General features: G+C 36.2%; 1 protein-coding gene across 3 annotated transcripts in view; it reads left to right on the forward strand.

Moving 5' to 3' along the window:
- LOC140186194 (transforming growth factor beta receptor type 3-like) overlaps positions 1-27,846 on the forward strand; it is a 148,031-nt gene that overhangs the window by 99,429 nt on the left and 20,756 nt on the right. For all 3 annotated transcript variants that reach the window (XM_072240152.1, XM_072240149.1, XM_072240150.1), the window contains exons 5-14: positions 2,335-2,476; positions 4,848-5,004; positions 12,717-12,864; positions 14,710-14,878; positions 15,824-15,933; positions 16,265-16,399; positions 18,757-18,798; positions 19,123-19,266; positions 22,836-23,093; positions 23,991-24,060. In XM_072240152.1, coding sequence (XP_072096253.1) covers positions 2,335-2,476; positions 4,848-5,004; positions 12,717-12,864; positions 14,710-14,878; positions 15,824-15,933; positions 16,265-16,399; positions 18,757-18,798; positions 19,123-19,266; positions 22,836-23,093; positions 23,991-24,060 — 1,375 coding nt within the window. The remainder of the gene's footprint in view (positions 1-2,334; positions 2,477-4,847; positions 5,005-12,716; positions 12,865-14,709; positions 14,879-15,823; positions 15,934-16,264; positions 16,400-18,756; positions 18,799-19,122; positions 19,267-22,835; positions 23,094-23,990; positions 24,061-27,846) is intronic.

Genomic DNA, 27,846 nt, shown 5'->3' on the forward strand with positions numbered 1-27,846 from the left:
ATGATTTCTTGTAAGTGGCATTGTAAGTAGACAGGGTGGTGAAAAATTATTTTGCTGCTCTGGCCTTCTTCAGTCAGGCATTGACTATAGTTAAGATGTTATGTTGCAATTATACAGGATGCATTTAAAATACCGTGTTCACTTTTGTCATCCTGCTATATGAAAGATGCTATTACGGAAAGTGTGCAGGAGAGATTATTAAGGATAATAAGAATGTTTTATTGGAACTGGACTTCTCTATGCACTCAGGTATTTCACTTTGGATAGGTCAGACATGACCCAAAAAATCAATACTTTTGTAACTTATCAAAATAATTATCCAGTCATGTAGAGCAGTATGACTCTGTGACTCTACTGCTGTGTGACTTTGTTACCAGGAAACTGGCTCCCAAACTACCTTCTTCTAGCTTCTTTGTTGTCTACTTGTGTCTGACAACTCTGTATATGAAGCCTACTTCTAAACTACCCTCTATTGTACATGAAGTGAGAAGACATGATGGAAGTGAGAATTGGATGCATTGGTGCCGCCTTCTCAGGCTACTTATTATACATTAGTTGCTGTGGTCAGGTAAATGTGCATAATAGAACTGAAAGGAAAATGTGCATAATAGAATTGAAAGGCAGAAGGGCATAAGGATATAGATATAGCAAAAGTAGGAGACAAATAAAGATGGCACCAATGGGCACAGAAAAGCTTAAAGACTAAGTAGAATGTGAGGGAGAGGATTCTTTTATCCTCAAGTGGCCTCCAATCTACAACTGGATGCCAGCTTTATGACCAGCACCATCAGCTCTCAATGAATGAGGCTTAGATGTGATAATTAGCCCAACAGTCTGCTGCTTCCATATGGGATTAAAAGTAATTTTCTCTTTCATGGAAGCATACACTGTTTGCATGCAGCTGAGATTATTGAAATAGTTAGAAGGTACACAAGCATAAGAGCAGTGCAAGTGTTGGAAAAGTAGTAAATTCATGAATGTAGTATGTACTGGGATTTGTTGTCTTCTCCACAAATTTTACTCTAATCAGAATCAGAATTAGGTTTATTATCACCAACATGTGACGTTGAAATTTGTTAACTCAGCAGCAGCAGTTCGATGCAGTACATAATCTAGCAGAGAGAGAAAAAAATAAAATAAAACAATAACAAAATAAGTAAATTGATTAAGTATATTGAATAGATTTTTAAAAATGTGCATAAAACAGAAATACTCTATATTAAAAATAGTGAGGTAGTGTCCAAAACTTCAATGTCCATTTAGGAATCGGATGGCAGAGGGGAAGAAGGTGTTCCTGAATAGCTGAGTGTGTGCCTTCTGGCTTCTGTACCTCCTACCTAATGGTAACAGTGAGAAAAGGGCATGCCCTGGGTGGTGCTGGAGGTCCTTAATAATGGACGCTGCCTTTCTGAGACACTGCTCCCTAAAGATGTTCTGGGTACTTTGTAGGCTAGTACCCAAGATGGAGCTGACTAGATTTACAACCTCTGCAGCTTCTTTTGGTCCTGTGCAGTAGCCTCTCCATACCAGAGAGTGATGCAGCCTGTCAGAATGCTCTCCACAGTACAACTATAGAAGTTTTTGAGTGTGGCATAAACTCCAAAATTTTATTGCACCAGAACCAGTCTATAGGACGTCATTGCAAATATTAATCTCACTAGTGACGTCCTTTTGAATGGCCATCTGATCCCAAGCTTTGATGTTCTCTTCCCTGATGTATATTGCTTCCACCAGTAAAACAGGGTTCCTACGCTTGTCTGCACTTCATTAATGAGCTGTGGTGGATTTGGTGGTCATTTTATCTTCAAGAGATGCAGACAATACCTTTTTTTGCTGGTTAATTTTAGCCAGTAGTCCAGAAATTCCTGGTTCTAAATAGGAAAATAATTTTCATTTGCAATTTCTAAGCACAGACATCCTTATGAGATGTATATAAAAATCACACACTAATGGCACCAGAGTAAAGTGGCACTTATCCCCCAACTGGCACAATTTAGGCATTTTTTCAAATGGACTTTTGGATATCTAAATCGAAGTATTTTAATAATGGTACGGACATAAATGGATAATTTACTTAATCTTTTATTGAATTAGAATAGAGACCAATTTGTTTCTATAGCGATAGTAAGTGAAGAAATTTTCACATTAATATTGTAACAACTTATTCTATCAGGCCACATGGAAAAAACCTTTGCAACTTAATCCACTTTTGAAATAAGAGTACTATGACAAAATTCTTGTTAGTTTAAAATGGAAGGAAATTGATACAAATAAGAATGATGGTAAATGTTCATAGTAATTTTAATAAGCTAAGTTGCTTTTATTTCCCTGTAGAGTTCTGAACGTTCCTTTGTATCATCAAATAAAGCAATTAGGTATTCAACTGAATTGAAGCTATTTAATGGAACTTGCACCTCATTCACTACTTTAGCTGAGTCTGAAAATGCAAAAATGAACATCATCGATTTGAAAGAAGGTAAGCTTATAGAACAAATGTCATATTTGCGTAAGGTTTCTTTTCTGTTATCTAGAAATTGAAAAGCATAGGTTCACAAGGATGATTCTGGGAATGAAAGGGTTATCATACAAGGAATGTTTTATAGCCCTGGGTCTGTACTCACTGGAATTTAGAAGGATGGGGACAAGGGTGAGGGTATCTCATTGAAACCTTTTGAATGTTGAAAGGCCTAGACAGAGTAGATGTGGAAAGAATGTTTCCCACGGTGGGAGAGTCTTGGGCAAGAGGGCACAGCCTCAGGATAGAGTGGTGTCCATTTAAAATGGAGATGTGGAGAAATGTCTTTAGCCAGAGGGTGGTGGATTTGTGGAATTTATTACCATAGGCAGCTTGTGGAGACCAGGTTATTGGGGGTACTTAAGGCAGATCTTGATAGGTTCTTGATTGGACACGGCATTAAAGGTTATTGGGAGAAGGCTGGGGAGTGAGGCTGAGGAGGGGGAAAAGGATGAACCACGATTGAATGGTGGAGCAGACTCGATGGGCCAAATGGCCTAATTCTGCTCCAATGTCTTATGGTCTCATTGGGTGGAAAGATATTTACATTTATTATTTGGGTAAAAATTTAGATAGATTGGGCAGTAAGTTTGCAGACAAGACAAGAATGGATAGAGCTGTGTGGAGTGAAGAAGCCCATCAGAGAATACAACAGTTAGTTACTTGAAGTTTAAATATACAGTTTAAGGCACAATTCCCTCACAGCAGTGATGTACAGAGATCTTTGATTCCAGGTCAATACCTCCCTGAAAGTTGTAACACAGGTAGATAAAGAAAATGTGCTTGCTTTCATTGCTAGGGCGTAGTCAGGAAGTCACGTTGCAGCTATATAAAACTTTGGTTAGGCTGCACTTAGATAACTGCATGCAGTTCTGATCATCGCATTACAGGATATGGAAGCTTTGGGGAGGATGCAGAAGAAGTATACCAGGATGCTGCTTGGATTACAGGATATTAGCTATAAGAAATGGTTGGACAAACTTGGATTGCTTTCTCTGGAGCATTGGAGGCTGAGGAGAAGCTTGACAGAAGTATAAAATTTAAGAAAATCATAGATAAAGTAGATAGCCAGAATCTTTTCCTCCATAATAATAGTATCAAATTCTTGTGTTTGGAATATCAAGTACCAAATGGGATCACTTCCAAGAGAGAGGATGGAAGATTTAAAGGGGATGGGTGGGGTATGTCTTTTTGCACAGAGAGTGGTAAGTGCCTGGAATGTATTACCTGGGTGGTAGTGGAAGCAGATATAACAGTGGTGTTCAAGAGGCTTTTAGATAGGCACATGAATGGCAGGAAATAGAGAGAAATGGATCATGTGCATGCAGAGAGGATTAGTTTTATTTGGCATTATGATCAACATAGACATCGTGGGCCAAAGGTCCTGTTCCCACACTGTACTGTTCCATGTTCATTGTTATCTGAGTACTAAAATTATATGCCTACTTAGTATCCCTCTTGATGCATTTATAAATATGTACATTTCTCTGGTATCTGCAAAAACTGTCTTTATGCAAGTTTGTGAAATGATAACTTTCTCTACAGATTCTGCATGATTGACTTTTTCAATACTTATTTCTATTCTTATCTTGGAAAAGCAAAATTATTGTGTTAATGGTGTATATATTCTTAAATTTTGCCCTGCATTTGAAGAATTGGCCTACTCTTTCACTTTACAAATGCTGATTTTTTTTCCAGCGTTTTCTGAATTTTCAGATTTTCAACATAATCTTTATTGTAAGGTGAGTTGAATCAATGGTAGGGTTCTGATATGAATAAGACACGGATCCAGTTTGGGACATATTTAAATAAGGGTTTGAGCTTGGAGTGTTTGAAGAATTTTATTGGAACAATATATACATTACCAGGATCATATTACCATGGATCAATTAAGAGCCATTGATTTCAGGGAAGTGGGGCTATACAGTGCTGTTGCCCTATCTTTTGTAACACTCCATTGAAGCTGGTTTTCATTGCCAAGAATGGGAATTTACACATTACAAAATGGCACATGCCATTATTGAGACCAATTAGGCTACTGAAGAGTGTAACAAAGAGTGTAACTTAGTTTTTCTTTTAGCTTTGGGGACTATGAATATGTGCTATCTGCAAAGCTTAAGCAATCTGGAATTTTTTTTTAACTTAAATACCTGACGATTTCCATTTCAGTTCAGATTTTCAAATCAATAACAAAGGACTTCTGTGCTTTATGGTTAGATTAACTTGTTTTTCAGTGAGAAACTTTAAAAGGGTTTTTATTTCCAGTGGTACAGCAGATACTTGAACCTTTATTGCTTAATTGAAAGCTATTTATTCTTTCTTAAAAAAATAGATGAAATGCATCTGCCTAAATGTGAAAAACAGGATCATTCTAATGCTGATTATTATCAAAATTATGAACTCCTCTATCAAGATTTGAAGGGTTGTGTGACATCTGATCAACCTGCTGCTTCTCAGCTCCACATCATCAATCTAATAGCAACATCAAGGTACAGAATTTATTATATGGTTTATGTACTTTCTTTTCGGGTCTGAAAGAAATATTTCCTTGTATACATTACAAGTGATGCATAAATGTAGTGAAACAGTATGCATATCAGATATCTAAATAGATTATAATTGGTAGAATCTGTAAACAAATATCTATAAGTATCTTCCTATCTCATATATTTTCTACTCCAATAAAGTTTCATAATTTTTCATTAAATAACTAAAGGTGGGGTGGAAGTCTGGTTGTGTAGAATCTGTTACAATCCAGCAGGAGCATATGGAACTTTTTTAAGGCAAAAGACTTAAAGTTAATTAAAATTCACACAACAGGCTATGGCAGGAGCTCCCAACCTGGGGTCCACGTATCCTGTGCTTAATGGTATTGGTCCATGCTCTTTGGTGTTCTAGAAACTTTCCTAATAGTTGTCTTCAAAAATGACCTGGCTGACATTCAGCCATGAACTGACAGGAAGTAAATAACATTTGTGCTGCAGAAGTGCCAAGCCATGACCATCCCCAACAAGATAGAATCTAATTGCCTACCCTTGATGTGCAATGACTTTACTATTGCCAAGTATCCCATCATTAGCACTCTGGGTTACTACTGACCAGCCAGATAAATACTGTGGCTCCAAGAACCAGTCCAAGTTTAGTATCCTGCTGTGAGTGACTCGCACCTCAGTCTTTCCATCATCTATAAGGCACAAGTTAGAAGTATCATTGAACACTCTCTGATTGCATAGATGCATGCAGCTCCAACAGCATTCAAGAAGCTATACTGTCCATTATAATTTACACCACTCAATTGGTCTAGCCAGCCTGAACATTCAATTCTTACACTCCTACATTCTCTGGCAATAGTGTGTATTATTTATAAAATGCACTCAAATTACCTGCTATTCACTCATTATTAGTGCTGTTTTCTCACTGCTGCCATCAGGAAGGAGCTACAAGAGCCTTAGGTACAGGAACGGTTATTACCCCTCAACCACCAGGTTCTTGAATCAGAGTGGATAACTTCACTCACCCCAACATTGAACTAATTCCACAGCCTATGGACTCATTTCAAGGACTCTACAACTCCCATTCTCATACCATTTATACCATTTATTTATTTGTTTGTTTATTTATTTAACCTTCCCATTTTTTTGCATTTGCACAATTTGATTTTCGTACATTGGCTCTTTTTTTGTCTTTTGCAGTATTTCATTGATTCTATTGTGTCTTTTTGTTATGGCCTACTGTGTGCACGTATATAAGCTTCCGTTAAGGTTGTGAGATATATCACGAGGTGATAAACCTTAGTTATACAAGTGCCAGCTCTCCGGTAACATAAATACAAACAGAATCTCCTTACAGGCACTGTGACTGTTCACCTGTACACATGCTGTTTGTATTCAGCAATTTAATCATGGAGCAGTATCCTAATTGCTTCTTAAAACTGAATGATTGCATTCTATGTACTTTATCTGAAATACTCATGCAGCCAAAGTTGTACTTCACCATAGCGAACCTTGCAACTCACAAAGGTATTTTGAATGTACTTCCTGCCCTGTCACCTGTAAAATTGCCATTCCCTTTTCTCAATTCCTTTGTCCCTACCGCAGCTGTTCTCAATATGAGGCTTTCCTTTCCAGAACATCAGAGAAGTCCTCCTCCTTCAAAGAATGGGGTTTCCCTTCCTCACTATTAATGTTGCCCTCAGCCACATCTCTTCCATTTCCTGGACATCCACCCTAATCCTTTCTTCCCACTGGCTTAACAGGGATAGAATTCCTCCTGTCCTTCCCTACCACCCTATGAGCCTCAGCATTCAGCACGTCATTCTCAACTTCAGCGTGATCTTACCAGCAAACACATCTTTACCTCCCCACCCCCAAACTCCATTTTCTGCAAGGATTGCTCTCACTGTGATTCCCTTGTACGTTTGTCCCTCCCCACTAATCTCCCTCCTGGCACTTATCCCTGCACTTGAATAAGTGCTACTCCTGCCCATTCACCTTCTCCCTCACTTTCATTTAGGGCCCCAAACAGTCCTTCCAGGTGAGGCAACACTTTACCTGTGAATCTGTTGAGGTTGTCTACTGTATCCGGTGCTCCCTGTGCGGCCTTCTTTCCATTTGTAAGACACGACATAGAATGGGGGACTGTTTTGTTGAGCATCTTCGCTCCATCTACAACTAGCAGGATTTCCCAGTGGCCAAGCATTTCAATTCCAATCCCCACTCCCATTCTAATATGTAGTTCATGGCCTCCTCTACTACCATGATGAGGCCACTCTCAAGTTGGAGGAATAACACTTCATGTTCTGACTGGGTGACCTCCAACCTGATGGTATGAACATCGATTTCTCTAACTCTTGGTAATTTTTCTTCCTTCCCCTACCCTCTTCTTTTATTTCCCACTCTGCCTCCCCTCTTACCTCTTCTCTTCATCTACCTGTCATCTCCCCTGTTGACCCTCCTCCTTCCCTTTCTCCCATGGTCCACTCTCCTCTCCTATCAGACTCCTTCTTCCTCTTCAGCCCTTTCCCTTTTCCATCTATCACCTCCTAGCTTCTCACTTCATACTACCTCCCCTGCTTACCTAGCTTCACTTATCATCTTCTAGCTTGTACTCCTTTCCCTCCCCTCTCCTTGCTTTTCCCCCAACTTCTTATTCTAGCTTCCTCCTTCCTTTCCAGTCGTGATGATGGGGCTCATCCCATGGTCTTCTCCTGCTGTGGCCCATTGACTTCAAGGTTTGACATGTTGTGCATTCAAAGATGCTTGACTATTCATTCCTTTCCACAGATGCTGCCTGATCTGCTGACTTCCTCTAGCATCTTGTGTGTCTTACTCTAGATCTCCAGCAGCAATATAACTTCTTAGGTTTATAAGATGGAAATGTATGTTTTAGTACAGACTCTTGCACATCCATGTGTAACTGTAAGATATTGTTAATGCCTCCAACCGCAATCTTACAAGAGCATAGAATCTGAAAAGAATTATGGTTGCTGAGTAGTCCAATTTAGCCTCTAATTCTTTTTGTTTCTATCAAACCCATTAATCTAAAGATATTGAATCAGTCACTAGTTAACATTCTCATAATTTAGAACACACAATAAATGCTAGTCTTGTGAACAATATGCAGACCCCTAAATAATGAATACATTTTAAAATGAATCTTTTGGGGAAAATTAAATGCTCTGAGTTTTGTAGTGAATCACCATTGCATTTTAAAAACCTAAATTTGCACATTTTAAGCTTCAACAACAGATTCCTATTTAACTCATCTTTAGGCCTTTAATGAGAACTTTCCTGCACTACTTTGACATCATGTCATGGGATTTTCTATATCTACTATACTTGAGTGGGAAGATAGTGATCTGAGTTAATTCCTAGCTTGATGTGTGATAAATAATTTATCTTGAAGCAAAATAATGGGTGTCAACATGTATAGCTGAAAATCTTGTATGGACTGGTTGAATTACTGAAGGAGAAGATTCAGATTGAAAACAATAGCCCATATTTTCAAAAGACTGGATTGTCCTGGGTCCATGTTTGTTGCCTACATTCCTAATTAAAATAAAGAAATGACAAGGTCTCCATTCATAGTCCTGGCTATAAAACTAAGGACTGAAGTAAAATTACTAAATACATTTAGGTACTCTTCAGCGAGTCACTGATCCACTAATGGCTGAGTGGATGGTCTCTTTTGAACCATTAGCTATCAGCTGCATTCAGGCACAAAATTTACTTTGCAATTCTTTTTCCTGTTTGAGATCTGTCTTATAATTGACCTCATCCAAGCTTTACATCACTTAAATCAGTAATTTTTCCTTTGATTCAGCATCCAAATTTGTTCAAACACTATTCTAATAATCTTAATACATCACAGATAAAGGAGACCCCAAGAGAAAGCTTCACTAGCCCATACTTTCAAAGAACTGGATGGTCCTGAATCCATATTTGCCATCTGTGGTTCTGCACACCCACACTTACTTTATCCAGATGAGGAAGATTGGACAAGCATTAAAATTGATATATACGTTCAATGACCATACTATTAGGTACCTCCTGTTCTAAATAAAGTGACTATTGACTGTATGTTCATAGTCTTCTCCTGCTGTAGCCCATTGACGTCAACGTCAGAATCAGAATAGGTTTATTATCATCGGCATGTGTCTTGAAATTTGTTAATTTAGCAGCAGTTCCATACAATGCATAATATAGAAGAAAGAAAAATAAATAAATAAATCATAATACAGTACACTGAATAGATTTAAAGTCATGCAAAAAACAGAAATTATATATAATAAAAAAGTGGGGTAGTGTTCAAGGGTTCAATGTCCATTTAGGAATCAGATGGCAGAGGGGAAGAAGGTGTTCCTGAATCGCTGAGTATGTGCCTTCAGGCTTCTGTACCTCCTATCTGATGGTAACAGTGAGAAAAGGGCATGCCCTGAGTGCCAGAGGTCCTTAATAATGGACGCTGCATTTCTGAGACGCCGCTCCCTAAAGATGTCCTGGGTACTTTGTAGGCTAGTACCCAAGATGGAGCTGACTAAATTTACAATCCTATGCAACTTCTTCGGTCACCCCCCCCCCCCCCCCCCCATACCAGACAGTGATGCAGCCTGTCAGAATGCTCTCCGTGGTACATCTATAGAAGTTTTTGAGTGTATTTGTTGACATACCAAATTTCTTCAAACTACTAATGAAGTATGGTTGCTGTCTTGCCACCTTTATAACTGCATCAATATGTTGGGATCAGGTTAGATCCTCAGAGATCTTGACACCCAGGAACATGAAACTGCTCATTGCCTCCACTTTTGATCCCTCTATGAGGATTGGTATGTGTTCCTTCGTATTACCCTTCCTGAAGTCCAGAATCAGCTCTTTCGTCTTACTGATGTTGAGTGCTAGGTTGTTGCTGCGACACCAATCCACTAGTTGGCATATCTTGCTCCTGTACGCCATCTCGTCACCATCAGCGATTCTACCAACAATGGTTGTATCATCAGCAAACTTATGGATGGTATTTGAGCTACTGTATGCCTACCCACACAGTCATGTGTATATAGAGAGTAGAGCAGTGGGCTAAGCACACACCTCTGAGATGCACCAGTGTTGATCGTTAGTGAGGAGGAGATGTTATCACTAATCCGCACAGATTGTGTGGTCTCCTGCTTAGGAAGTCGAAGATCCAATTTCAGAGAGAGGAACAGAGGCCCAGGTTCTGTAACTTCTCAATCAGGATTGTGGGAATGATGGTACTAAATGCTGAGCTATAGTCGATGAACAGCATCCTGACATAGGTATTTGTGTTGTCCAGGTGGTCTAAAGGTGTGTGAAGAGCCATTGAGACTATATCTGCCATTGGCCTATTGTGGTGAAAGGCAAATAGCAATTGGTCCAGGTCCTTGGTGAGGCAGGTGTTCAGTCTAGTCATGACCAACCTCTCAAAGTATTTCATCACTGTAGATGTGAGTGTGACCAGGCGAAAGTCATTAAGGCAGCTCACAGTATTCTTCTTAGGCACTGGTATAATTATTGCCTTTTTGAAACAAGTGGGAACTTCCACCCGTAGCAGTGAGAGGTTTAAAATGTCCTTGAGTACTCCTGCCAGTTGGTTGACACAGGTCTTCAGAGCCTTACCAGGTACTCCTTGCGAGTGTTCACCCTCTTTAAAGACAGCCTAACATTGGCCTCTGAGACAGAGATCACAGGATCATCAGGTACAGCAGGGATCTACACAGCTGTAGTTATATTCTCCCTTTCAAAGCGCATATAGAAGGCGTTGAGTTCATCTGGTAGTGAAGCATCGCTGCCATTCATGCTATTGGGTTTCGCTTTGTAGGAAGTAACGTCTTGCAAACCCTGCCAGAGTTGTCAACATGTTCTGCATTCAGAGATGCTCTTCCGCACACCACTGTTGTAATGCATGGTTACTTGAATTACTGTTGCCTTCCTGTCAGCTTGAACCAGCCTGGCCATTCTTTGATTTCTCTCGTTAACAAGGCATTTTCACCTGTGGAACTGCTGCTCACTGGATTTTTTTTGTTTGTTTGTTTTTCATACCATTTTCTGTAAACTCTGGAGACTGGTATGCATGAAAATCCCAGGAGGTCAGCAATTTCTGAGATACTCAACCCATTTCATGTGGCACCAACAATCATTCCATGGCCAAAGTCACGTAGATTCACATTCATTCTTCCCCATTCTCATATTTGGTCTGAACATCTGAACCTCTTGACCATTTCTGCCTGTTTTTATGTATTGAGTTGCTGTTACTTGATTAGCTGATTAGATATTTACATTAATATACAGCTGTGCCTAATAAAGTGAGCGCTGAGTGTAAATGCAATTTGTAATTGTAAAAGTTAAGAATTTTCACTTGTGATGTGGCTTGTAATAGTCCCAACTGTCACTTGGATGATTAACTAAGAAAGTCCATGATTATGTCAAAAATTATATTTTTAGAGTTCGAAAAAATGCATGAGAAGATTCCTGTAATGGAGCAATGTACATTATTCCTATCTTGTTGTAGTTCCTCTTCTTCAAATTTTCTTAATTTTCACAAAGAACTCTATGTGAATAGCAAATTGTGGAATGTCATTTTGTATGTTATTATTAATTTGATTTTAAAGAAAATATTCAAAACTGACTGTCTTTCTGCTTCTAATTCGGATTTTATCTCTTTCTTGTTAACTTCAAAATTTCTGAACTCCTCTCCCATTAACCTGCTCTTCTGCATTGAAAATAGTTCCTGTAGTTACAAGTTTTAATATTGTTCACAACTTTTTCTGGGTGCACCCTAAGGAATCAGTGTTGTACCTCTTCCACTCCTTTCTATTTCAGATGTATTATGTAAAACTTATTAGTTCTAGTAATAGTTTTCTTTACTGAGAGTCCTGCATTGGAACATTCGTGTATCTACAAACGTTTGTACATCAGTTGTACTTTTCATTTCCATCCTTTCCCAAAATATACTATTTAGCAATATTGTATTTTTTGGCTTCCATGTGTTCCAATATTTTTTCTTATAGTGCTCCTTAAATTGGTCATCTGCAGACTTTTATTTGATGCTAAGTATACCATACTACATTTATTAAATGAGTGTTAGTTTAGGGCAGAAATTAAATAAATTTCGAGAGGTAAATTCGAAGTATAGAATTTATTGTGTCCTTTAGGGAGTGCAGCATTGATGTGATCTGGACAAGTTCACATTTACATTCTACGATAAAGCGGAACTAGCTATTTCATTTAAATATTTTAATAATGAAAAATATTTCTCAAAATTTAAAATATGTAATTAAATATAGCTAGCATTCAAAATTCTCTTTTATCATCAAAACAGAGAACTCCTTTAGATAACCAGATTTACATTTTCACTTGAGTTCAGAAATTTTGAAGTTAACAAGAAAGATAAAATCTGAATTAGAAGCAGAAAAAAGGACAGTTTTGAAGAATTGCTTTAACACCAAAGTAATAAATACAGTACATACAAAGTGACATACTACAATTTACTATTCACATTCAGTTCTTTGAGAAAATTAATAAGTTTGAGGAAGAGAACCACCCCCCCACCTAAACTTGGTTTCAAATTTAAATTTGGAGGAAATACTGTATGATGAAGATATACTAAATTTTGTATATTTGAACTCCTTGTAGTTCTTTTCTATTGTAAAATTAAATTATGGTGACTTTCTTTTTTTGTATTACAATAGTATGAACAGAACAAAGAAGTTCATTAACATGCAAGTAAGATTTACTCATGGAAATGATTGCCATAAATGCAAAATCTTGCTGGTTATACAGAGCAAACAACCAATGACCTTGAATATCATCGGAGAAGTTCCTCCATTAAACCTTACGGTAACATACCTGTTATCAAAATTCTATATTATCAAACACAGTAATTATTCAGAACACATTAGGAAGGATTTCTGAAAGTATATAATAGTACATTGTGTGCTAAACATTGATGCAATTATATTTGGTAGTCTTTGTTCTCACAGTCTAAGGTAGGAGGGGTTGATACCGGGAACGTATTACTGATGTATACACAGAAAATGCTGGAGGTGTTTAGAGTCTTCGAATCGTAGAGTTATATAGCATAGAAACAGGTCCCCTCAGCCCAACTCTACCATGTTAGTCCCATTTGCCTGTGTTTATCTCTACACCTTCTGTGAACCTGTTCAGTTTATACCTCTACCACCTGTGGAAGCTCCTACCATGTACCCACTACCCACTATGTCTGTATGTGGTGAAAATTTGCCCATCAGGCCCCTTTAAATCTTTCCGCTCTCACCTAAACCTTGAATTTTGACTTCCCTGCTCTAGGTGCAGGGGTGGGGAAGGAGACAATGAATGTTCATCTTATCTATGCATCTCATAATATTATAAACATCTGTAAGGTAACCCCTCAGTCTCCTTCACTTCATGGAAAAGAGTTCCAACCTATCCAATCATTTCTTATAACTCGAGCCCTACACTTTGAGCAACTTATGCACTCGCTCTAGTTTAATCATGCTCTAACGTTCTTGCCTATCCGATGACAAATAGGACATCTTCCGTAATGGCATCTCATTTTGCATAGCTGAAACTGAGACTCAGCTACCAATGTAACAGGTGGATGACTAACTACAAGATCTTTAAAACCTTGCTGATTCTTCTATTCTTTCTTGCAAAATACATTGTTTCATATTTCTTCATATTAAATATGATGTTATTTTCTTCCCATTTTGCACATAAAGCATGCTAAAATCCTCTTTGCTGTGAACTACATTTCCAAGTTTTGGGTTATATGTATTCTTTGAGTTTGTTCTCTGTTCCCAAATTCAGGTCATTGACAATCTTAATGCAGATCCTTTGAAGACTGCATATTTCCCTCTAGCCTGATGAACAACAATTCACCTTTATTTCCTGCATGCTGCCCTATAACTAATTTTCATTTTTATTGTTATGACAAATAATTGGGCCTCAATCTCATTCACAGTTCAATTATTTGATATATCCTGAAGGACCAAGTGCATGTCAACTACGTTACTTTCAATGCTCACTTAAGTTATTTCATTGTTGTCAGACAAATTCATATATACATCATAAAATAGCACAGCACAGAAGGAACACTGTTGGCCCATCAAGGAGCAATCCAGATAGACCTGCCTTACTTTCCTAACATCCCTATGGTATTTTAAGCTTGAACCGTGAATTCTAATTCTTTTTTTTTACAAAGAAATAAGTAAACTGCTCTATGGTACCGCTTACTAACACAAACACAACACAAGATCCTTATGTCAACAGATCAGAAAACTGGATCATCCTGATAACTGAATCTGCTGACATCTCCATTTTTATAAGAGGATTAATACAAATTAAGGAAAATATTATTTGTAAGGAGAATTGGGCAACAAAAGCTGGAATAGTTTTGTCCATATTAATACATTTAGATTGTTTGTTAATAGCCATGGCTCTATATCACTTTCAAATATGTAATATGGCAGTGTAGTTCCAATGTGAAATGTAATCATGATCATTGATATAACAGCATGGTGACAAATGTATAGTATAATGTTCAAATTTTCTTGATAAATCACATTATATTTTCTTAATGACTAAATTTCTTGAAGACAAGAACATTAGAATGGTGACATAGAATGAAATGCATTTGAATGAAAGTTATTCTGAACTAAGTGACAATATTGTATAATTTCTCAGGTATCTCATAAAACCAATATAACATGGCCAGGACCAATCAAGGTTGATCCTAAACTCCCAGAAACATCTGTAGAGCTATTGAAATGGGCCTCAAACCATGAGCTTCCTATTGCATCTTTGACAGAGATTCCATTGGTAGATAAGATTGAAATTAAAATTAATATTAAAGGTAAGTGAAAGAAAAATTTAAAACAGTTATTCAAATTGGTAATTAAATGTTTTTGTTCGCATGCACATGATGATGTCAAGTATATTTCGATGGGGAAAGAACAACAAAAATGCTGAGAGCATCCAGAAGATCAGACAGCATCTGTAAAAAGAGAAACAGTTTAACATTGCAGATCCAGAAGTCTTTGTTAGAAATTCTGAGATCCTGGAATGGTATGTGATATGAGCAAATTTAAGTAAAAAGCAAAGTAAAATTGGGAAAGATATCAGAATTTTGGAGTAGGAATTGAGAATATTTGCTGGAGTGGTGTCGCTGGTGTAAGATTTGATAACTGAAGATATTAGTGAGGCTGGTATTGTTCATTCCAGATGTGCACTAACAGGTAAACTTAATAGGGGTGTTTGTAATAATGATTGATTTCAATAAATTAAATGGGAAGACTTATGTATGAAATTGCATACTTCAAAATCAATTGAAATTTCTGGTTGCTTAAGAAATATCATTTATATTAGCTTCAAGTCTCTAGGATGAAGATCATTACAAACATGCAAAAAACTGAATTTCAGTTAATTTGAATTTCACATACTTTTTAAATTTTTACAACTTAGTTTTTAACTAAAAACTAGAAAATAATTTTACAGTTAACAGGAATACAGGATTTGTGATTGAAAAGCAAGCACCTTTTTCAAAGTGCAAAGGAAGGTGCAATTTAGGTACAATGTGTGTCAAATACAAATACTCTGAAGTGGTCTCAATAAAGTGCTGTGAAACCCTAGTCAAATGGATTATAATTATCAAGGTCAAGGTCATTATTGAACAGAAAATGATCTCTTTCCATGAGAATGCATTTTGTGACTATTATGCATTTAATATTCTTGTATCTACAAAATATGGATTTTTCTTTTGAAAAAGTATATTTGACAATGAGCTATATTTTTCCCTCAGTTAATGGCAACCATATTTCTACAAGGCAGACAGAGTCTACAAGTAATATTATTAAGTCCATTCACTGTGGAGAACTGGGGATGGAAATCACTGTTGTTAAATCTAAGAAGGTATGTATATACTGTACATTGTTCTTAAGACCGGGAGGAAGGACTTATATTTGTACCCCTGGGGCAAAACGGCTCTGAAACCTTGGTTTCTGACCTCATTCAAACAGGAGCAAAAAGAGCTCCTAAAGCTCACTTAGTTGTAGGAGAGCAGACATTTGGGCAGCTGTTACATCAATATTGGTCAATATAAATATTATTAATTTTTAATGGAAGAAGTTTTCATAATGTAATCTCTTCCATTCATTGGTTGTCAGTTCAAAATGCACTTATGTAGTAAAATGTGATCTGAACTGTTTATTAAAGTTACTGATCTTTGCATGTCTCTTTTCAGGATTTAATAGAGGAAATCACATTATTGGATGAGAATTGTAAAGGAAACATTAACGAAACACATTTCTATTTAGAACATCCCTACACTGAATGTAAAACTACAGAAAGTATGGATGGTCATAACTATATTAACAAGGTATTAATTATTAATAATTGCTCTTGCCAAAACACTTCCAAAGCAAGTTAATACTATTGGCATATTGGATTTTGTCATACTAAAGCAGAATAATTGCCTTTGACATAAATCAATTTATTGAAGAAAAGTGTTTATTTGATTAAGTTTAAATATTGTAAAATGAATCAATTTGAGCCATATTTTGTGTATGAACTGTATGTTGATCCCCTGGGGATCTATGTCGAATACCTGTGGTAATCTGAAAATGTCAATTAATTGAGCAATATGCTAATGAATAGCACTCAAGTATGAACCAATACTTTTTACAACAAGATGCAAAGAAACAAAACTTTAGAGTAAGAACTATGAAATGGGAGAATAAGTAAAAATGTTGCATGCACAGATGGTCACTTGATTATGTGTTTAGTGTTGATATAAGGGACTGCTAGATGTAGCATTTAGCAAAAGCTCTTTAGCCACAGGATGGTGAATCTGTAGAATTCATTGCCACAGATGGCTGTGGAGGTCAAGTCATTAGCTATATTTAAAATGGAGGTTGATAGCTTTCTGATTAGTCAAAGGGTTTGGGGAGAAGACAGGAGAGTGAGGTTGAGAGAGATAATAAATCAGTCATGATAGAAAGGCAGAGCAGACTAGATTAGCCAAATAGCTTATTTCTGCTCTTATTATTGTTTTATTAGTGATGACTTACTGGTTTGATGGTGCTCTAGCTTGTGAGGTCATTTCATCACAACCTTTTCCAAATGATCCTTTTCTTGTGATATGCATTCAGTTGAGTAGGAAATGGGTGATAGCAACAGACAACATGTTTTGATAGTTCAGTTACAGAGCAAACCTAAAGCCATTTCCAACTAGGAGGATGTTGGCAACATTCTATCCAGAGGTCAATCTGGTGACTTTAAATGTCTCCACTATATGCTAACTCTCACAATGATCTGAGTGTGTTCTCACAAGTCCAGTAAATTGCACTACAACTCACTTACTCTTGTAATCTAACCTTCTAGTTTGTATGCTACATGTTAATTTTTTGTGTTGTGAATCTGCACAAGATCCTTCCATATAGCCAAGTTTATTAATTTCATAGCATTTATAAAAATATCATTTTTCCATTCTTTGTAATATCACATTCAGCCACTTAAACACCATATGTCATTCTTGTCCTTTAATTCACATTCTCTACCACCTTTGTAGACTCTTTGCAGCTTTCTTAAAGCTTACTTTACCTCCTATCTCTGTATGATCAGTAAAGTTAGATAATGATGTTGACTCTGCCTAATAATAATTTCCAGGATCCCTGTTACCATTCCATTAATAATAGATACTAGCATTCATCTGTACAATTATGTTAGGCTGTGGTTCCCTTTCTCCATCTGTAATGTATTTTTTTTTACTTTTCCATCTGCCGTGAATGTTTTAGAATTATCAAAATCTAATAGATGATGAGCAGGTGTTTGATATGCAAGAAAAAAAGTAGAACAAAGGAATTCTTTTTAAAAATATCCATATTGTAACTATTAAATGATTTTTCAATATTAATCTCAATGAAATAGTAGCCTGTGAATTAACCAGTTTCAGATCAGTGATAGAAATAGATTGAAACCCTCTACAACACACACAATCTATCACAGTGATAAAAATAGACTGAAACCCTCTAATTCGGCACCCTTGATCCTGACTGATACCAGACCGCACTAAATGTGATGGACAGAAGTTGCCTGTAATAATTTTTCTCTGTTAGCTGAGGTCACAAAATTTGTACTTGTAAGTTTATTGGCTGCAGATTAGTACAGATGTTAGTTAATTTTAGGACTTGATTGAATTATTTAGTATAGATTGGTACTAAGGACTCAAAACAAGCTGGACCATGGGAGTTGCCAGACCACAAAATAGTGGACTAGAGTGTTTCAACCTGTATGATTAGCATTGGCATCTCTGAGTTCAGCATTTGGGTAAAAATTAAGCAGTGTTCCAGTGTCTTTTCGCTACGGAGAAATCCTTATTGCAAAATATACATTAAGCAACATTGTCTGAAAACAACAATTAGTAGCTTGACTTCAGTTGGTTTTTTTTCACACTGTTCCTTACTCATTCTCCCCTCCTTGTCATGATCAAATAACCTACTTGGAATCCATCAGAAATCACATGAACAAGGTAATATGAGGGTGTTGATGGTTGTTGAATGTTGCTTTAGTGCTTTGGTGCTCTCAGAAAATGACTACAGATTAAGATGGAGAAAGGAACTGTAGAACTGTAAATAAATCAAAATATATAATAAGTATTCTCACTGACCTAGTGCTTGTTCTACTTGCAGTAGTTACAATTAGAAAACAACTAATAAAATACTATTTTCTGCACAGCTAAACATAAAGTTATCGAATGGAGAGAAAATAAATTATGATGTAAGTAATCTTTTGAACATATTTTTCTGATTTTTTTGAAAATCAACCAAAACACAGTCATTGTGAAAATCCGTTATTCATTATGCATATTAGATTATTGTAATAACACCAAGGCCAGTAAATGTATTTTGTCCTTTTCAATAATGATCATCAGACTACTTGTACACTTCATGACATGCAACATGTCAGTGATATTAAAACTGATTCTGATTGTGATACTATGACTGGCACAATATTTTGTGCCTAATTTTAAGTAGAATTAAAATTCCAACTAATAATTTTCTAGTTATTTTGATTTATCATGTTATATTCTCTTCTAAACAGATAACGTGTCCACGTGTACAAACAATTTGTGATATCCTTAAGCTGAACAGTACTAATGAAGGAAGGTATATTAGAATTCACGAGCTTCCTAACTTTGAAAAGCCATCTTCAAAGCTTTACAACTACACAACTGTCTATGGAGAGGTACAATGATATTTTCAGCTTTTTAGCTATTATGTGTTTGTCCAGTGACTCTGTTCTTGCTTGGCATTAGTCTTGGTTTATTATCGTTATATGTTCAGAGATACAGTGAAAAGCTTGTCATGCATACTGTTCTTACAGATTACACAGTGCCTTCAAAGTTCAAAGTAAATTTATGATCTAGGTACATATATGTCATCATATAGAACCCTGAGATATATTTTCTTGGGCATACTCAATAAATCTATAATGGAATAATAACCGTAATTGAATCAATGAAAGACCACACCAAATTGAGTGTTCAACCAGTACACAAAAGACGACAAACTGTGCAAGTACAAAAAGAAATCATAATAATAAATAAATAAGCAATAAATATTGAGAACATGAGATAAAGAGTCCTTGAAAGTGTGTCCATAGGTTGTGGGAGCGGTTCAGTGAAGGGGCAAGTGAAGTTGAATGAAGTTAATCTCTTTGGTTTAAGAGCCTGATAGCTGAGGGGTAATAACCGTTCCTGAATCTGGCACTGTGAGTCCAAAGGCTCCTGTACCTTCTTCCCAATGGCAGAAGTGAGAAGAGAGCATGACCTGGGTGGTGGGGATCCCTGCTGATGGATGCTGCTTTCCTGTGACAACACTTCGTGTAGATGTGCTCAGTGGTGGGGATGGATTTACCAGTGATGGAATGGGCCATATCCATTACTTTTTGTAGGATTTTCCATTCAAGAGTATTTGTGTTTCCATTGAGGTAGAACGAGGTAAAACAATAATTATGCAGAATAAAGTTTAACATCTTATTTATGCTATTTTTATTATTGTGCTTATTTTGCCTTGCCTTTAAAAACCTTGATCTAAAAGTATATGTCAACTCTGTGGTACTATTTGATTTTCTATCAGGAATCCAGACTGAGTAACATTTATTATTTATGAAATCACAAAATTTTAATGCAATGCTTAACATCTATTAATCACAGTTTAATTAACCATTCAACCCAGATTCAGCATCATCATCATCATCAGGGTGCCGTGCCCAGTTTGAGCTTTGACTGTCATGGCCCACACACTCCTGTTTCGATTCATTGGTATTCATTTCCAGTTCTCTGGCTGCTGTCTCCATCATCATTTGTCTTCCTCTTGCTTTCTTCCCTTCAATCTTTCCCATAATTATTGTGTATTCTAACTCATCTTTCCTAATCACATGTTCAATGAAGTTACATTGCCTTTTCATGATCTCATACATTATTTCTCTTTTTGTGCTTGCTCTGTTCATGACATCCTCATTAGATATTCTTTGCATCCTCCTCAAAAACAAATCTCTGCTGCTTCAATTCATTTCTTCAGGTCAACCTGAAACATCAACTGTAATTTTTTCCGTAGATGCTGCCTGGCCTGCTGAGTTCCTCCAGCATTTTGTGTGTGTTGCTTGGATTTCCAGCATCTGCAGATTTTCTTTTGTTTGTGATTAAGGCTACCTACTAAGACTACAGGTTGACTTCCACTTCATCAATTACTGCTTCATATCAGTCATGCACTATATACACTCAGTGACCACTTTATTAGGTACAGGAGTAGTACTGAGTGTGGTCTTCTGCTGTTGTTGTCCACCCACTTCAAAGTATGATATGTTGTGCATTCAGAGATGCTCTTCTGCACAGCACTATTGTAATGTGTGGTTATTTGAGCTAATTTATCTTTCCTGTCAGCATGAAAGAGTCTGGCCATTCTCCTCTGATCTCTCTCATTAACAAGGTGTTCTCACCCACAGAACTGCTGCTCACTGGATGTTTTTTTGTTTCTCACATCATTCTCTGTAAACTCTGTTATGCATGAAAATCCCAGGATACCAGCAGTTACTGAGATACTCAAATCACCCTGCTGGCATCAAGAATTACTCCATAGTCAAAATCATTTAGATCATATTTCTTCCCCATTCTGATGTCTGTCTGAACAACAGCTGAATCTCTTGACAATGTCTGCATGCCTTAATGCATGGAGTTGCTGCCACGTGATTGGATGATTAGCTATTTGCATTAACATACAGGTGTACTTAATAAAGTGGCCACTGAGTATGTGCGTCATGAATACATCTGTCATTTATCTGCTTAGATTGCCCACTAACAATATTCCCATTCCTTTTCACTTGCTGCTATCTGAATTCAAGATGGCTTATATTGTCCTGAGAGTGGGCCAGAACAAAATTATCCAAAAAGCTTTTTTGTAAGCCTTTAACAAATAGCAAAGCCTTGTTCTCATACTTGCCTTGTCAAAGCTGTCATTCAATGTTTATTTAATATTTAAAATACTAAAGGTGTAATAAATAATTACAAAACAAAATAATTTATAAATGTTTAAATGAAATCATCAAAATAACCTTCAAATTTGAATAATTATATAAGATGCTTGCAAATAATTAAAATAAGTGAAATTCACTTTACTTGTAACTTTCTTCTTCATAATTTTACAATCCCCATTCAAGTGAATAGTACATATCTGTAGATTTTTCTGGTTCAACTTGTTCAGTCCATCAACCCTCAATTTAACTAATCTGGTATGGATTGACTAGTTTTACAACAGTTTAATCCTTCAGGATAATGAAAGGATAATTCAATAGCATTATCAAAGGTGAACTTTTAATGATGCTTAATTTGTGCACCAATTGTAATATTGATGCTCATAAAAAAGCATTATAAATAGACACAACATTCTGCAGATGCTGGAAAACCAGAGCAACATACACAAAGTGCTGGAGGAACTCAGCAGGTTAGGCAGCATCTATAGAAATGGATAAATAGTCGACATTTCGGGCAAAGACGCTTCATGAGGACTGGAAAGGAAGAAGAAAGAAACCAGTATAAGAAGGTGGGGGTGGGGCATCTATTCCTACAAATAAATATCTAATAGGCATAAAAAAGCATCTGTTCCTACAAATGGAAACTTTTTGAAGATGTTCTCAATAAAAATTTAAGAACATAGTGTTCTTATTTACTTCCAAATGTCACCAATTTGATGTTTATATGATATGAAATGAGTGATGATTGAAATTTAACTATGCCAGAATATAAATGAAGCACATATTAAGACAGAATTCAATAAAAAAAGTTTTAGTTACTTGGGTTTTTGTGTATAATTGAATTTCAAATGTGAAATTCCAGTTTATCTCCTTATCAATACTGTACATCCATTTTTGGATCTTTCCCAGTGTATATACCCAAATTTCAAAATCACATTTGAGCAAAGGGATTTGTGTGCATTTTTATGGAAACAAATTTCAAGAATGATTCACAACGAGTCAACTAAGACTGAGGAAAATGATTATTTATATTGACAATGCCTGAGAATATCAGTCTTCATTTGTATTCTGTTACTCTTGCTGATATTTTTGTTTAACATTATTTGCAGAGAATTGAGTGCTCTTACTGATAGTTTATAAAATAGTTTAATCATCTATATTATTTGAATTTTGCTACAACCTCTAAAAGAAAATTATTTTAATAAAGGACCAATTTTGTTTTGTTAATCATAATTATGAAAATATACTACTTAGTATTAATTAGAATTTCATATTTTGTACAGGTTTTAGCTGTTTCGCAGAACTCAAAAACGTTCAAAGAAATAAAATCTAATTGCTCCCTCATCCTGAAGGATTCCAATTCCATAAATAAACTGCCCCATGACATGCCATTGAGCCTTACTAATCTAAAGTCACATCAAGCTCTGTGTGATCAGTCTGAAATATGGTCCAACCGTTTTAAGTTCATATTTCATAACTTCTGGAGCCCAGATGTTGAGGATGTTGTCATGGAATGCAATACAAGCTATTGCACTGAACTAGTAAGTTGCTGTTAAATAATTTAATTATTTTAATATCATTTACTTTTATTGGTATTAATATTTGGTCCAAATTTTTGTGATTTTTTTTCTTGAAACAGTTCACATAAATTTTGCTCTCTTTTTGCACAATTTATTCAATTTAATTTTTACATATTTCTTATTTAAACTTGTATGTTTTTATGTATTGCACTGTACTGCTATCACATAACAAATTTTACAATGTCAGTGATATTAAACCTAATGTTATCAGTGATATTAAACCACTGTACTTGTTGACTTGTATTGACTCTTAGTTAAGCAAAGTGTTGATGTTAAAATTTGCAGCTTTATTTTCAAACCATGGCTTTACTCCATCCTGCCTTTGTAACATCCTCCAGCACTATGGCTTCCTGAGATCTCAATATGCTTTCAGTCTTGACCTCTTGATTGAACCAGAATTTAATTCCTCCACTATGCCTTCAATTGTCATGGATACATTTTTTGGAACTTTTATGCAAAAACCACACCTCTCTATCTTCCTTTCTTCTAAGACGCTCTTTATAATATTTCTTTGATTTCCGAATTTCCATTCATTTGTATATGTTTGTAATATTTAACCAACATGAAAGAAACTATCTTGAAAAAAAATCTTGCAGTGATTTTATTGAAAAATAATTCGTAAATGAAAATATTATGTAAAATTATGTTAATATTACAGCTTTGTGACTGTTGTATCGAATCAAATTAGATGAGTACTTTGACGTAAGAAAATAGTTATTATGTTAAATGTCGCTGCTGTATTTTTTTTCAGTCACTATCAAGGATATATTAAAAAAATGTAAATGCAGTTTAACAAGGGATTTTTATTCAGAATCACTTAGGCACGCAAATAAGCTCAAAATCTGATGTGTTTTCCAGAACAAATGCTACTTCGTGGGAAAGGTATCTAAAGCTTTGAAAATAGATAACAGTAGTCCTAAATGTGTTGGTAAGTTCAAGCTTCTGAATAGAAGCATTGTTTTTATGCATTTATATATTATAAGGCTATTTAATGTTATTATTTTGTTTGGAGCAGCAGCATTAATTAGAATTTATGCAATAAATATAAAATTAAAAAAGACAAATCTACAAGAGGTAAAACCATTAAAGGACACATGAGACACAATGACCTTTCACTATTTAGATTTAGTTGAGAAAAGAAGTTTGCTATCTGTAGAGATATCTTAATAGACATAAATTCTTGCTATCTTAATAGATATAAATTCTTAGTGGACACAATTTTTCAAAACAAAAATGGACAGCATCCTGCACTCATAGAATATTAAGTTTTGAAATTTGAAATGCATGAAATGATGGTCTTCTTTTGAAAGTGGCATTAAAATGTGGAAAAGTTTTTCTCCAATATAAAACAAACTCATATATTATGTAATAATTTGATTTATAAACCTTAGGGAAATGTATCATGCAGTTTGAGCAATAAAAAGAGCTTCATTTTACAGTCATTTTTAAAGATGAGTCAAGCTCCCAAAAGATTTTAGATAAAAATATGTTGTTAATGCTGACACCATTTGTACTTCAATGAGTATAAAATTCATATTTCCATTTTAAAATATAAACTAAAATATTAATTAATGGACAGGAGAAATATTTGAATGATAACATGATGTTTGTTCATATTAAACTGGATTCCTATAGATCTTTCTCCCTTCCACATCAATGACTGCTGCTCATTGTCCAGACGTGCTAATTATTCTTTAACACATTTTAATCTCTTCAAATTGTTTCTTCATTGCTCACAACTGTTAAGTTGAATTTGAAAATGTATCAATTAATAAACAGATTTTAAAGACTTCATTCACATACAGTACTCCCTGCAATTTGTGGTCTTGGGCAGAAAAGTTGCCATACCAAGCTGTGGTGCATCTGGATAGAATGCTTTCTATAATTCATCGATAACAATTGCTAAACTTCACTGGGGTCATGCCGAATTTCCCTAGCCTTCTGTGTGTTTTTGGCGGTAGTATTCATGTGGCTAGACCAGGACAAATTGGTGGTGACGTTTACACCTAAAAACTTGAAGCTCTCAACCAGCTCCACCTTAGGAGCGTTGATACAGTTTGGGCATGTACTCCACCCCCCCAGTGATGTTAATGACCAGCTCCTTTGTTTTGCTGATATTGTGAGAAAGGTTGTTGACTTGTCACCGTGCCACTAGACTCACCACCTCCTTCCTATACTCTTGTTGTCTGAGATCTGATCAATTCCGTTGGTGTCATCCACAAACTTGTAAGTGGAGTTGGAGTGAAATTTTGCCACACTGTCATGAGTGTATAGAAATGGACTGAGAACAAGAACTTGCAGGGCACCAGTAATCATGGAGGAGGTGTTGTTGCTAATAAAAAGTACTTGATTTGTTAGTACTCATACTCTAGTTCTATATGGACCAGGCAGGAAATCCCTGCACATCAAGTTTAAAAATTTGTCTAGTAGCTATGCAGGTTCCATTTTGAAGTGAGAAATATGCCTATTTCAGATCATCATCATAACAGCTTGTAAAAAGTGAATAATAATGGAAAGTTAAAATCAGAAAAAAAATCAAAAACTGCAGATGCTGGAAATCAGAAATAAAAATAGAAGATACTGGAAATGCTCTGTAGGTCAGGCAGCATCTACAAGGAAAAAAATAAGTTAATAGGTTACGGAATAGGAGTTGGGGAAAGGGAGAAAAACTAGGATTGGTAGTACAAAGGAAATATCTCTGATAGAGTGAGTCCAAATGGGTCAATGGATACAGTTACATTATACTCCTTGGTCAGTGTAATGGGTTGTTAGTGGTGAAGCTGAGTGCGTCTATCAGTGAGCTAAGCTATACAAATACAATAGGAAAATAAAATGTGAGCTAAAATAATTATGTGAATTTGGCCAGTTCTGATACAGACAGAAAGAAAGAAAGAAAGATTGAGTTACCTAAATTTGGAGAATATGCTTTTGAGTCTAGAAGATTGCAATTGACCCAGATGAAAAATGAGGTTTTCTTCCTCAAACCTAGATTGGATTTATTGTAATAATGCAAGAGATAATTGACAAAAGGTCAAAGTGGGACTGCAATGTTGAATTAAAGTCATAGAATACTGGAATCTCAGAGGCTCTCCTGTAGACTCTGTAAAGCAATCACTCAATTTGTGCAACACACAAAATGCTGGAGGAACTCAGCAGGTCAGGCAGCATCTGTGGAAATGAATGAACAGTTATGTTTTGTGCCGAGACTCTACATTAGGATTGGAAAGGAAAGAGGAAGATGAGAATGGAATGGAGTCCTTACAGGAGGCAAGGTGGGAGGAAGATGTATTTTCTGAGTATATATTAGACATTTGAAATGGAAACAGAGATCCAGAAATCAAAGGGAAAAGTAAGGGATGGATCATTTGAAAGTGAAGATAAGATGGAGATGTACAGCTAAAGTGATGAAATTTTTGAATCCTGTATGATTGCAAGAAGCTGGTACAGAGAAAAAGTTGAGGGACTGGTCTGCATATGACTGAAACAAAGACTGTTCCAAATAAGTCACAAAGACAAGTGTAACTTTGATCGGGAGGAAGTTTTTGGAGTTTCCTTCAATTGAAGTTATTTAATATTAGATTGTGTTTAGCCAACTGAATGAGAGTGTTTGTGGAAAGGAACTGGATAGGCCTATATTCAAGGAAGAAGCAAAGGGCTTGCAGAACCTCCTGATGTGGGATGGTAATGTATGTACATGGAGAAGATAAAATGGTTGGGATGGGGAAATGAAAAAATGTCAGTGATGAAGGATTCCGGGGGGGGGAGGGGAAGATTGAGTCAAGGTAGGAATAAATGAGTATAGTAGGGCAAGAGAAGGCTGGGACAATGGGCCTGCCCAGACAGTGCTGCTATGGATCCTGAAGGATTACTTTCATTCAGTCTGCAGGAGTGACCCTGAACTTCTGGGTGTCCGGTTCACTGTCCCACCCCCACTGTGACATTTCTGTTTGTGGCCACCAACTTTATTACAATGAAGCTCAACTCAAGTTTGAGGATCAGCGCAACAAATTCACAATTATATATATCAAACAAACAAAAAAACAAAAAAAAACAGCACATCCACAAAAACCACGACCTTAACAAAATCAAATTAAATATTGAGCAGCAAAAGGGAGAAAAATATAAAGGCAGAAGTAAACATACACAGCAGAGGTGCACCGCACCAAAAATCTCAGTTGTCACTCCGTGAGAAAGTCCAATACAAGGCCCCATATCCTTTCAAAGATGTCCCCTCTGTCCTCATTACATAGTCTCAGTCTCTCCAAGTGTAAAGTATTTGCCAGTTCTCTCAGCCACAGATCGTACGTAGGCACAGAGACCATTTTCCACATTTGCAGGATTAACTTCTTAGCAATCACCATTCCAAATAATACAGCTATTTTTTTTAATACTTATTGGCTGAAGATAGGGAGCTTGTTGCTCCAAGGATGGCTATGAGCCGTCTGGTTCCCACTGCTTCTCAAAAGCCTCAGAGAAACAGTGAAAAATACTTTTCCAGTATAGATAAAGCTTACAACATGACCAGAATAAATGTGACAAGTTACTGTTCACAGATTTACATCTATTACAAACTGGTGAAACAGGGTAGAAACTGTGCAACTTTTCTTTGGAATAATGGAGTCTACTTATTGTTTTAAGCTGTATAAGTCTGTGTCTGACGTTGACCGAACAATCATGTATACACTTTAAACACTCATCCCAGACCTCCTCTGAC

This window comes from Mobula birostris, chromosome 22 (genome assembly GCF_030028105.1).
Source record: "Mobula birostris isolate sMobBir1 chromosome 22, sMobBir1.hap1, whole genome shotgun sequence".
Lineage (NCBI taxonomy): Eukaryota > Metazoa > Chordata > Chondrichthyes > Myliobatiformes > Myliobatidae > Mobula > Mobula birostris.